General features: G+C 48.5%; 1 protein-coding gene across 1 annotated transcript in view; it reads right to left on the reverse strand.

Annotated features, from left to right (window-relative positions):
- The window catches only part of LOC146862181 (caspase-6-like), a 126748-nt gene that overhangs the window by 5748 nt on the left and 106909 nt on the right, over window positions 1-14091 (reverse strand). The window contains exon 7 of the mRNA XM_085641370.1: window positions 4564-4717. Coding sequence (XP_085497496.1) covers window positions 4564-4717 — 154 coding nt within the window. The remainder of the gene's footprint in view (window positions 1-4563; window positions 4718-14091) is intronic.

A 14091-nucleotide genomic window follows, 5' to 3' on the forward strand; every position in this document is an offset into this window, starting at 1 on the left:
CAATTTTTGTAGAGCACTCGATCTTCGTGTTAACTAATTTCTTGCTTTTGACTCTTACCTTTATAACAGGTAAGCACAACCATAAATACAGCAAAGACACAGATCAACAAGCGCCAGACCAACATCTTAAGTGAGCACTTTTATGTGCAACTGACCTATGAGCAAACACATAAGCATTACAAGCTTTAAATCGTCACTGCAATGAGTAGTATAAGGGATTCTTAATAACAAACACATGACAATAGAAAACTTCGTATTGGCTTTGAATTCCGTATAAGCATGAGCATGTTATCAGTTTTACAACTTGGCGTTCAGCTCCATATTGTGTGCATGTCTGTCAGTTGTGGTCTACTTTAAAAGTTTTGTGTCCAACGGCAGAGTCAATTTTGCCGACCTACTGGGTTACGGAACCCCCAGTTTGGGTGACATAAAAGTGAGTGATTAGGTACATTAGTACAATAGATTTGTGACATCATTTTTAAAAAAATGTTTTAAATGCGTTTATTATATTTCCAAATCAAACACAAAAACTAACAATCAGCAGCATCAGATGTATCATCAATAATACAATTAATCAAATAATGGGTTATAATGCATGCTACTCTTCCCAACTTTCCCACCCTCCCCCCTCCCTCCTTATCTACCAGTGCGCCGTGAGGTGTTTACAGTACAATCAGTTGCAAGAAAGAAAGAAAAAAAAAAAAGGAAAAGAACAAAAATAACTCCTGTGTATCTTCGTTACAGTTGGGGTAGTATTGCACCGGGGGAGGTAATGGCCTACACAATAACTGTCATACTGAGCCCAGAGCCAGTTCGTCAATCTATTCAATCACGTAGTCCAAGGCTCCCCATCTCCTCCCTAGGGATATCCTCCTCTGAGTTTGTGTCCGGTGACTGAAGTGCTTCCACTAGGGCCTCCCACGCCCTTGCTCTCGTATGCTTTATCGCTATTCACACGTGCAGCCTGCCTCAATCTAAGTATGCCCTCGCTTTTTGCCCATTTAATCAATTCTGCCCTCCATCTCCCCACCTTAGGACCCTGGCGTGATTTCCAGTGCATAGTTAGCTCCCATTTAGCCAATTCCAGCCCCAAATCTATAAATTTACTAGTCACTTTTGTTCTGGCAGTGTGCAGAAACCAATGAAGCGGGCAAGTACCCGGGTCCAGCTCCACCTTCCTATCAGTAATAGTATTCAAGTTGTCTAACACTTCCTTCCAATATGTCCCTAACTTTGGGCACCCCCACATCATATGAAGGAAGTCCGCTCCGTCCAGGTCACAGCGCGGGCACCGAGCGGCTGCCGCCTCATAATATCGATTGAGCTTCTCAGGTGTTAGATAAGCTCTGTGCAGGACATAAACTTGTATTAATTGAAACCGGGCATTTCTCGTGCACTTCCATGCTCTCTCAACCAGTTGGGCCCACGTCCTCTCAGGGATCTCCCTACCCAGTTCCGCCTCCCATTTCCCCTGCAGTACACTCAATGGCTCTAAGTTCTCTGTTAGCATTCGACGGTATAAACAAGTTATAGCTTTATAAGTCCCCGCTGCCATCACTACATATTGGCCCGCCATGGAGGTTCGTGGTTCCGACAAACCTGTCCTCCAATAGCGTTGGATTGCGGCAACAAGCGCTGAATGCAACAGGTAATCCCCCCTTGGAAGCTCATACCTATGTTGTAAGCTCTGGAAGGACAACAAGGTCTCATTCTCATATAAATCCCCCAGCACCTGTAGTCCCAGGGCCTCCCAGTTTGCCAGCGCTGTCCAATCCCCTCCATGAGGGAGTGCAGTACACATCCCCAGTGGTATCTCCAGGGCATACGGACGAGTGAAACCGGCCCTACGCTGACTTCGGTTCCAGCACAGCCTCATCGTCCGCTCCTCAGTCGTTAGTAGCTCAAGCCGCATCTTCTTTTGCAAAACTATAAAGGATAGGATATACCGCGGTATCCAGCGGCCCTCTGGGCCATCCGGCCCCCGGAACTCTCTTGCCACCGCTTGTGTGAGCCACTGCAGCTGCGCCGCTAGATAATACCACTCAAAATCTGGGACTGCCATGCCCCCGTCTGCTCTTGGCCTTATCATTGTAGACAGTGCTACTCGCCTCCTGCCAGACCCCCACAAGAATCCGCAAGTCATGGATCGGAGCTGCCGGAATACAGATCCCGGGACCCAAATCGGTAAGGTCCGAAAAAAGTATAGCAAACGTGGCAGCGCTACCATCTTCAGGAGCGCCACCCGCCCCGCCACCGATAGGGGCAGAGCACTCCAGAATACCCCAGAGGCCGCGCACGGCCCTGCCCAGATTGCCCTCCAATAAATCGTATGGGGTAAGATAAATGTTAGTGCCAAGATAAGGCAAACATCTAGGTTCCCTAGCGACTGGGGTGGGTCCTTCGTATCCGGGGCTACGGGGAAAAGGCATGTCTTTGCCCAATTCACCTTCAACCCCAAGAAGTTTCCAAATACCCGAAGCAAATGTCTCGCACCTTCTAACTCTGTCGCTATGTTCCCTAGGAACATCAATAAATCATCAGCATACAAAGAAATAAACTGAACATCTCCCCTCAAATACAAACCTGTATAATAGGTCCCCAGTCGGGCATGAGCTGCCAAAGGCTCAATGGCCAGGGCAAACAAGGGCGGGAGCGGACATCCCTGTCGCGTGCCCCGACCAATCGGGCAAACAGAGGATATCATCCCTCCTGTGCGTACTCGTGCTGTCACAGATCTATATAGTAGCTCCGTCCACTCTATGAAGGATTTCCCAAGCCCAAATGCCTGAAGAGCTCGGGACAGGTAGGGCCATTCTAAACTATCGAACGCCTTCTCTATATCCACCGAGAGAACCGCTGCATCCGGTGTTTCACCGTGGCGTTCTCCCAGGATACGCAAAAGACGCCTCACATTGGTGGCTGTGGTCCTCTTTGGTATAAAGCCCGCCTGGTCGCCATGAACCAAGTGTGTCATGTGGGGCAGCAGCCGGGACGTAAGGATCCTACTTAAAACCTTATAGTCCGTCGTCAACATTGACAACGGGCGATAAGCCGCCAGTGACTCTGAGTCTTTCCCTGGCTTCAACAGCGGAATAATAATGGCCTCTCGGGTAGAGCTCGGCAAACATCCCACCTCCCTGGCCTCATGATAGATCACCCGGAGCTTTGGGACCAACACGTCCCCATATGCCGCGTAAACTTCTATAGGCAATCCGTCTACCCCTGCATTTTTTTTACACGCCATGTGTTTTATCGCACTTCGTATTTCTCCCTCCGTGATTCCCTGCCCTAGTAGCTCCCCCTGAACTTCCTCAAGACGTGGTAACCGTACCTCAGCCAAAAACTCGGTCAGTCCCTCATTTGCGCCCTGCAGCCTACTCTAATAAAGTGTTGTGTAATACGTTAGGAACAGTTCATTAATAGATTTGTGACATCATCCTCTATCAGAGGTCAGCTAAACACTGCCCCCACCACCCTCTTGCTGAAATTAATTACCTACAAATGTAACACTTTAGCTTTTTCCTGAAGAAGGGCCCAAATTGTTAACTTTTTCACCTATTAGCATTAAAATATGCTTCTCCCCTTCTTTATGGTAAATCCTGCTTTCCAAATTCAGGTTGTCTGTACAAAGATATACTTGCTTATATGGAAAGAGCTGCTCACCTGGCAGGTATACTTTTCCTAAATGATGGTGTAATAATCTCAGCAGGAATTTTATGACACTCCTAGTTCATGAAAAGCGAGTGTAGAAAAATGCACATTGCAGTGTTTAAAAACTTTTGTTGTGCACCATGTGCATGCTGATATAATGAAAGCATATTTATCAAATACCACATGTACAAAGCCATGTTCTAGTTGCAAAGCCTGAGATTCACAAAATCATTGGGTTTACCTATGCAAAATGGCCTGTTTTTAATGTACTAAACCCAAATCGCCACTTCGTAACAGGTTACAGAATTACAAAATGGGTTCAGAAAAGTATAACTAATCGCTATTTGGAAGTACATGTTTAGGGTGTCCCATCTAAATATTCCCAGGGATAAACTCCCAAACTGTCACATAAAAAAAAAAAATGTTTCTTTTTAAATGCAGGCCACATTAAAAAAAAGTTTACTTTATTGAAATACAAACACAGACTTGGTGATCTGCTGACCCCAGCAGGTGACAATCTCTGTGATTGCATCCAAATCATAGTGAGTCACAATTTGCGACCTACCTCCTGAATATTGATGAGGTAGGTCCTCTGTTATTTGGAACCAACCTATTAGTACTTACGTCAGTTTGCAAAACGCTCTTCCCTTCACAAATATTTTGTGCGCTATTTGGGACCACTTTTTGTGAATGGAAGTTTGTAACATCAGGCCCCAAGTCTTTAAGAGGTTCTTTTACATTTGTGTATATATGTATGTAATGTATGATTTTTATTTGCGTAATCCCCACCAGATGTACATAATCTTGTAGCTCATTTCCCATTTTCACAAGTAATACACAGAGTTCCGCTGCTCCATAGCTAGATTTGTGCTATATAACTGCTAATATATACATGTAAAATTGTGTTTGTACCTTCAGCCACAGAGTAACACATGAGAAAATCTGCTCCAGCTGGCAATGTGTACACGGCAGCTGCGTCGACTTGGATTTCATTCTGCGGCTCTATCCCGCTGTCAACTGCGTCGCCCTCAATGACTGGCTCGTCATGCTTCTCCCCGCGGCAAGCCTGAGGGCAGGGAACAAAGGCTTTGTCAGCACACAAAGTTGCATTCCCTTGCTCTGTAGTAGCTGAACAAGACAGTTTCAACAGATCGGTTTTGGAAACAAGCACTGGTAAAGTCTATAGGCCTGGCCTCAGCAAGACAGAAATTCTTTGTTTATGTATTTGCAAACATTTGCAATTTTGGAGAAAAATCTGCAAACATATAAAAAATGTATAAATAAAGGAGTGGCCCAGAAGACCAGGCACACAAGCCCTGGCTCTGAAGTACACTCCTTTTCAGGTGGCTGTGCGCAGGTGCTGAGGAAACTCACAGGGCAAAACAGGTTGTGGATGAACAGGTCTGACACAGTGTCCCAGGCTGTAAATTGTTGTGGATGGAAGCAAAATGTGACTCATACTTGAAAAGACCTAGGGATGCTGGGAGCTGACTGAACGCCCTTCTATGTATGTTTTTTATTATAGTGCTGCTTTTTGGTAACATGGGGCTGGTGAAACAGTTACGATATTTCAAGGCCAGACAATAAAATCTAAAACATTCTAATAGGAAACACAATCTCAAGGGAAAAAGAAAACAATCTCATAAAATCAGTCTCATAGGAAAAATACAGGTAGGACAATGTTTCAGTTGCATTCAAACAACACATAAAAGTGACCCTTGACCCTGTCTGCAGGGAGGTCGCCCCCCACGCTGCGCAGCCCCACCTGACTGTGCCCGTGTCTCTGCCCGTGTATCTGCCTAGCTGCCGCTGCCGCTGAGGGAAATCGAGACCCGCCTCCACCCGCAGGCTACCACCTGCGCCTCATCCATGGTGGGCAGTGGTAGGCCATAGGTTTCCTTTCCTGCCCTAGACTTGCTCTATATTGTACTTACATTGTGCCCCTTCTGCTTGTGACCGTCTTCTATTGTATTCTGTGCCTGTATTTTGTGACCGTCTTTCCCGCGTGCTACTGCCACTCTCCCCGCCGCTGCTTCCCCTGCGGCCCCACCCCCCCCTGCTCTAGACTTGCTCTGTATTGTACTTGCATTGTGCCCCGTCTGCCTGTGACCGTCTTCCATTGTATTCTGTGCCTTTATTTTGTGACGTCCTTCCCGCGTACTACTAACACTCTCCCTGACGCTGCTTCCCCTGCGGCCCGCCCCCCCGCTCGCCCTCTCGTCATTCCAGGCTTACATCTGTATTGTATCTTGTATTGTGCCCCATTTGCTTCTGTGACCGCCCTTATTGTAGTGTATTTTCCGCTTCTGTGACCGTTTCTCCCAGCTTGCCACTCTGTGCCACTTTCCCCGCCGCTGCGTCCCCTGCGGCCCCGCCCCCCCCGCTCACCCATTCGTCCTTCCCCCCTCCCAGCTGCTCCTCCCACCCACCTCCCCTTCTTATGGCGGCCGCTGTGCGGCCGCGCCGTTGGCGCGCCTAAGGCAAGCCCGTCTGCGCCCGTCCGCGCCTGGACCGCGCCAGAACCCCTGGCCCCCGCGTACACTACAACGCCCGACTCCGCTACGATGCCAGCACCCTCCACGCACTCAACCCCAGACGAGAACACACCTGCTACCAGGCCACCCCGAAGCGCACCCAAGGACCCTTCACCTGCCGGAACTGCAGCTTCACCAGCATCCGGCCCACCAAACCACCAACCAAAGAACCCAACTACCTCAGATGCATTCTTCTCAACACCCGCTCCACCCGCAAACACGCCGTCGAACTCTGGGACCTTCTCGACTCTACCTCCCCAGACGTCGCCTTCCTGACGGAGACCTGGCTGAACCCCACCTCTGCTCCCGACATCGCCATAGCCATCCCAGAAGGCTACAAGATCACCCGCAGGGACCGTACCAACGGCGTTGGAGGAGGAATCGCCATCGTCCACAGGAACACCCTCAGAGTCTCGACTAACACCGAAGACACCCTCAGCACAGCCAAACACATCACTTCCAAATCGACCCCAACACCACCCTCAGAGGAACCCTCGTCTATAGACCCCCCGGACCCCGACCGCAGTTCAGCGACTCCATCGCCGACTTCATCAACACACACGCCCTCGTATCCACGGACTACATCCTCCTCGGGGACCTGAACTTCCACCTCGAGAACAACAACAACACCAACACCCTGATCGACAAGCTCGCCAACCTTGGACTCAGACAGCTCGTGACAACACCCAACCACGCCACCGGCCACATGCTCGACCCCATCTTCACCACAAGCCCCCACGTCACCTTCAACCACACCACCGAACCCCACTGGACCGACCACCACTGCATCCACTTCACCTTCAGGAAGCCCACCACGCACCACCGCACCCAACAGATGCCTCGACGCGGCTGGAGCAAAGTCACCGAAGATCAGCTAACCACCACCCTCGCCCAAAACCCACCCGCCGACTCCACCGACCCAAACACTGCCGCCCACAACCTCAGACAATGGATCGACAACTGCGCCAACACCCTCGCTCCACTCAAGACACCCTCCAACAGCCACACCAGCAAGAAAGCCACCTGGTTCACCGAAGACCTCCAGGCCTCCAAACGAACATGCCGAAAACTGGAGAAGAACTGGCTCTATGAACGAACACTGGACAGCCACGCAGCCCACAAGAACGCCACACGCAGGCACCATCAACTCATCAGAACCGCCAAGAGGGCCTCATTCAAAGACTGCCTAGATAACAACGCACACAACAGCAAAGAGCTCTTCAACATCGTGAAAGAACTCTCCAGCTCCAACACCAACGACATCCCACCCTTGCAAGACCTCTGCGACTCGCTGGCCACCTTCAGCCACCGCAAGATCGCCGACATCCACGACAGCTTCAACGCCACGACCGGCCTGACAACCACCGCCCCCCACGACCACCACCCACACCAACCGCCTGCTCTCCTGGACCAGCATCAACGACGAAGACACCAGCAAGATCATGAACACCATCCACTCCGGATCACCGCTAGAACAAGGCATGCACAGCCATCGCACCCCATCTCCGGAAAGTAATCAACATCTCCTTCGAGACAGCAGCCTTCCCGGAAAGCTGGAGGCACACCGAGATCAACGTCTTACTCAAGAAACCCAAGACAGACCCCAAGGACCTCAAGAACTTCCGACCCATCTCCCTGCTCCCGGCGAAGGTCACCAAGAAAATCGCAACAAACAAATGACCCGCTACCTTGAGGAGAACAGCATCCTGGACCCATCCCAGTCCGGGTTCCGCAGCAACCACAGCACCGAAACCGCCCTCATTGCCGCCACTGATGACATCAGGTCCCTGCTTGACAACGGAGAAACAGCGGCCCTCATCCTCCTGGACCTGTCAGCTGCCTTCGACACGGTCTGCCACAACACACTATGCACGCGCCTCCATGCCGCCGGAATCCAAGAGAAGGCCCTGGATTGGACCACGTCCTTCCTCTCCAGCAGAACCCAGAGCGTCCGCCTCCCCCCCTTCCGCTCCAGGGCCACCGAGATCATCTGCGACGTACCCCAGGGCTCCACCCTCAGCCCGACGCTGTTCAACATCTACATGGCACCCCTCGCCCACGTCGCCCGACAGCACAACCTCAACACCTTCTCCTACGCGGACGACACTCAGCTGATCCTCCCTCTCACCAAAGACCCTCACACCGCCAAAACCAACCTCCATGAAGGCATGAAGGCCGTTGCTGAATGGATGAGGAACAGCCGACTGAAGCTGAACTCGGACAAGACGGAGGTCCTCATCCTCGGAAACACCCCTTCGACCTGGGATGACTCCTGGTGGCCGACCGCACTGGGAACAACCCCAACACCCACCGACCACGCACGCACGCAACCTAGGGGTCATCCTCGACTCCACCCTCTCCATGACTAAACAGGTCAACGCCATCTCCTCATCCTGCTTCAACACCCTCCGAATGCTCCGCAGGATCTTTAAGTGGATCCCCACCGAAACTCGAAGAACAATCACCCAGGCCCTCGTCACCAGCAGACTGGACTACGGAAACGCCCTCTACGCAGGAACGTCGGCCAAGCTCCTGGGACGACTGCAACGCATCGAGAACGCCTCAGCATGCTGATCCTCGACATCCCCCGCCACAGCCACATCACACCTTACCTGAGAGACCTGCACTGGCTCCCCGTCAACCAGAGGATAACCTTCAAGCTCCTCATCCACGCACACAAAGCTCTCCACAACACCGGCCCAGCATACCTCAACAGATGCCTCAGCTACTACACCCCCGCCCGCCAGCTCTGCTCCGCCGACCTCGCCCTCGCCAGTCCCCCGCATCTGAAGAACGACCGCCAGTGGCAGATCCTTCTCCCACCTCGCCGCCAAGACCTGGAACACCCTCCCCACCAACCTACGGCAGACACAAGACCTACTGGCCTTCAGAAGACTCCTCAAGACCTGGCTCTTCAATCAGTAGCAGCACCCCCTCCCCCCCCCCCCGAGCACCTTGAGACCCTCACGGGTATGTAGTGCGCTTTATAAGTATCTTAATTGATTGATATGAACATATGCCTTGTAAAAGCAGCCATCAGCATGTTGTTAATGGGACAGTAAATGTGCTCTTTGTACTTAAAAATAAAAGGTAATTAATCGATTTTATGAAGGTGCCACCATTCACCTCAAACACAAAGCCATCACCGTAAAAAAAGAAAGAAAAAATGCGCACACCCACACACACCCCGATTATTCCAGACATTGATAACGCTGCTAGTACAACACTGTCACATTCTATAGCCGCCGTAAATAAATTTGTATGTTTTTACACAAATTTGTATACCACTAACTGCCCAGAAGCGTTCTCTGGTGAAGAAACCTTTATGAATAAAATAGAGATTCCGACACTTTAAAGACAATTTAGTGAAAAACTGGATCTAGAACTAACAGAAGAAGAAGAGGAAAAGTTGATAAAGGCAATGGCGACAGGTAACCCCCTGGAGAGGACAGCTTTCCATTTGAATTTTTATGAAAGTACACAAATGCATACATGCCACTCTTGTCAGGAATCTACTGAGTGGGCATAGAGACGTGCTTCCTTCGCCAAGAATTTAAATTAGTTATCAAAATATTGGCTACAAGACTCAATAAAGTGTTACCCTTTTTATTAATTCATCAAAATCAGGGCAGATTCATCAGCAGTGCTCCTCCCAGAACAGTTATCAATCTTCAATGCATTTACTTTGTCAAATTATACAAATAAAAGATGAAAAGGTATTAACTCTTGTCGCGCGAAAAAGCGTATGACTGGGTTGAGTGACCATATCTATTCATGAAGATATGATGATGTGACTGTGATTAAAAAAATTTAACGGTGGTCCAATGATTGTATACTAACCTTTCTGCACAGGGCCCCTTTTAGGCAATTGTGCGCTTTACAAGTAAATTAATGATAATAATAACTATAATGGCTTTAGCTAAGAAACCATGCTGATAACTAGGTGCATGAGACAGGGGTGTCCGTTATCGCCACTGATTTTTCTCCTGGCTTTAAAACCCTTGGCCTTAGCCATCTGTTCATCAACAATAGTGGCAGGAATGACCACGGCAGCTGGAGAATTTACATTGATGTTATACGCAGAGGACATCTTTTTGATGTTGGTAAACCCGAGCATACCAATACCCTCATTGATACAGCTCATAAATAAATTCTCACTCTTCTCGGGGTATACAATAATTTATTAGAAAAAATAAAAACAAGCATTTGCAATGCAATAGGTCTCGCAGTTACGCAAGTTTGAGCTATTGGCATTGTAAATGGCTATGATTTTTATTTTGGTATTGGTTTTTAAAACATAAATAAAATACATTGTCATTTACAATGGCAATAGCTTAAACTCACGTAAATGTGAGACCTAGTGCATTGCAAATGCTTGTTATTTAAGGTTAGCAGCCACCATTAAAATCCCACTTCCGGGTTGGTTCTTCAAGCAGGTTGGTTCAACCTACACAATCGTATGTGCCTCATTGATTGGAAGGGGTTCGCGTGTGAGGTTTGAAGCATGACAATCCTGACCTGCAAAGTTGGACAAAAGTAAAGATATAATGCTCTTTAGTCCCGAAGTGTGCGCCTCTTGCTCTCCAAGTACAGAGACCCCCAAACAGCTGTGCCATGGAACCTCAGTCATGCTCAGAAGCAACTTCCCATGTTGCAGCACTCAGACCACAGAGAGCGCTGCCCTCGCACCCAACGCTGTCTCGTACACTGATGGGCAACAGCTCTCCCTCAATGTCCCTCTATCCTAAACTTCAATCTTTAGCCTGGCCGCCTCTCCTCTGTAGCTTCTGAGACTCGATTGATTGACTGTGTACACTAAACAAATGCACAGTTGTTACTCAAATCCCCGCTGAGCGCGCACTGATCAGCGTGTGCACACGCTAGTACACCGAAATATGAATAATTGATCCGCATTTCCGAGAGACAAGCATGAATCGTCCCGTCGGGAAGGTTAGGGGGAGTGTGTGGGACTTCGATGCTATGATTTTCTTGCAGTGCCGGTGATAAAACGGCACCCACCAGGCACGAAAGCAAACCACTGAACTGCGCACCGTTTAAATAATAGAAGCCCTGACTGGCGACAACAGTAATGAACAACCACTCGGGAAAAAAAAGAAAGGCACATTAAAACAAATGCTGCCGAGGCGGTAGTTTAAATAATAGAAGCCCTGACTGACGACAACAGTAATGAACAAGCACGAGAAAAAAAAAGCAAGGCACATTAAAACAAGCGCGGCCAAGGCGGCCCGCGCTCAAAATGAGAAAGAAAGAGTGCTTCCAGACTTATAAAGGAGAGCGTGTCTGTCAAGGTGCCGAAATCTCCACAGAGCAGAACGTAGCTTTTTTCCCAATGCCCACTCTCCAGAACACACTGCGTTTAGCAACTGCTCTGAGAAGGGGGAAAGGGGAATTGGAACAGAAAAGAGACACTCAAGCTGAACTGGACTTCTTGAGTTCCAGATTCAGCATGAGCACTTGCTCCTCTTCTATTCATTTGATGGTTGCGTCAGCAAGATGAGTTCTGGCTCAGGGAACCTAATATACAGAGAAGAGACAATGCCAAAATTAACCTTTCCACCTCCCCTATTGCTCTAATTAACTAAACATGAACTTATTCCTACCTATTGATATGTGTTGTCTAGTAGTTCATTTAACTCTATACAGTTACACAGTTTTTGGTAATGATTTCTTCTGAGTGAAAGCTTTTCCTACTCTTGAAGGAGTCCTTTTCTCTCACTGAAGGAAACTTCACTGTAGATAAAGTTTGTCACTCCAGACGATTTCCAGTGCACAGCTTCAAGGAGGGGAAACGCGCCAAAGGGGACAAGGGAGGAAGAAAAGGGAGGACAGAAATTGGAAGGAACGCTAGAAAGGCAGGGAAAATGAAGCTTGTGTGCAAAAGGCTGAGTTGCCTTAAAGAGTGTGCATCTGCTTGCTTGTTGTCTGAAGATTCAGTACATTTGCTCATGTGAGTTCCCGCTCTCCGGCGCTCGACGGTAAGCCTACCGGAGCTCTACAGAGGGCGGTAGCAAGAAGGCTTCGACGCTGAACTGATGCTGCTTCGTCGAGTTCAGTTCTTCGTAGGAATTCACACACAAATGCTTCTTCGGTAGTCTCTGTGTAACAGGGGAATAATCCAGACTAGGGCAAACGGGAATCGCTATTCCCAAAGTCTTGGTACTAACTGGGGATTAACTAAGGTTACCCTCTTCCCTATGGAATTATTTTGAAGAGTGTCTCAAAAACGAACTTCTCTTCACCGATCACCGAGGCAAACTGAAGTGCGCAGTGGAATGCGCAAGCACGAGCCTTGAATTCTCGAGTCTCGAGAGACTTCGTGCCTACTGTCAACTAAATATAGAGATACTACGGGACACTTGGCGGCCATCTTGGAATGTGTTTGTCCCTCCAAATCAATACCACAGATTTACACAAGAAGGTTTTACCACGACCCTACACTTCCTACATGGACTCTTTCTCAGAGAACTGATTAACTCTAAGTTCCTGACAGTGTAACTCCACGAGTAACCCATCCAGTCTGGGTGGGCAGGGCCAAAAGTGGACAGGGTGGTAACCAGGAGGGGCTACAAGCCTCACTTACAATCATCACACTCCATTTACCATGACTTATGACGCAAACCAACCAAAAAAACTGTATTGATTCCAAGAAGCCCTAGCAGAGCGAGCAGCGCATGCGCGCTGCAACGCCAGGCGAGACCTAAAAAAAGAGTTCAGTCAGGGGATGTCATTGCAACTCTCCCTTTGGGGTAGAGTCCAAACCACCAAAATTGTGGCGGATCCTGATTTAACTAGGTTTTTGGAAGATGCCCTTTAAAATCCCAGCTGCTAACCTAAACATGATTGACTCCACTGTATGGAAATTTGTCTGTGATCAGACACCACCTCGGCTTGCCTCACAAAATTTGTATGCTGCTGCTACCTCTGGAGGCCTACGGCTAACACATATGCATACTATAAGGCACATCATCTTTCCAAAGTAAACTATCATATAAACCCTCCCAAGGAAACTTCAGCATGGGCCAGAATTGAGCAGCCCCTAAATGATGGTGTAAAAGGAATCGCAACTCTTTATGATGGCTACAAAACATCATCAGACTAACAACCCGATTTTAGCTGGAATGCACAATATATGGCTATTGATGCGCAATGTCCTGGAGAAAACCGTTTTACATTCCAAAGCCTTTCTATGGCGATAACCATAGACAGTTCACCCTTTCTATGGCAGGACTGGGATGCTAAATGAAAAAAACATTGGACCATTTAATAATGGAAAACACCCTCTAATCATTTGCGGATCTTATGTCTGAATTCAAGCTATCTTTTAACCAGTTTTGGGGTACCTACAAATGAGATACGGTCTACAAAGCCAATTGGGGATACGACCCCTGCCCATAGTACACATGTTATGTGGTTACACAGACTTATATCACGCATGGCTGCCCTCTTTTTGGGCTTCCCAGCGCACCTAATGCAAATGGCAAGAAGAGACAAGGTCAAGAAACTCAGAACCGACAGGTCTTAAGATGGTTCCTGAAACTAAGATAATTGGTATTGCTTCACAGGCTGGTCAGACATTTATTCCACAGGCCAGGACCCGGATCACGGAAAGAACTTCTTCCCTGCCTGGCTAGATTAAAACGTAGTATCACAGCCAGATTGCAGTCTAATGATTTTAAATATCTCATGGGGTGAGAATGCTGGAGCAACGAAGTAAGAATAGGCACGCCAAAGTTATTAAGAATACGATGAGTCACGCATAAAGCCTTAAACCGAATTGACTTCTGCATCCAGAGCCAATGCAGGTTTCGAAGTGGAGTCGATACTGAGTGTGTTCTTTGCAGATGACCTAACAGCCTCGCAGAAACCTTTTGAATGATCTGCAATC

The sequence above is a fragment of the Triturus cristatus genome, chromosome 2_2, assembly GCF_964204655.1.
Source record: "Triturus cristatus chromosome 2_2, aTriCri1.1, whole genome shotgun sequence".
In the NCBI taxonomy this organism is placed as follows: domain Eukaryota; kingdom Metazoa; phylum Chordata; class Amphibia; order Caudata; family Salamandridae; genus Triturus; species Triturus cristatus.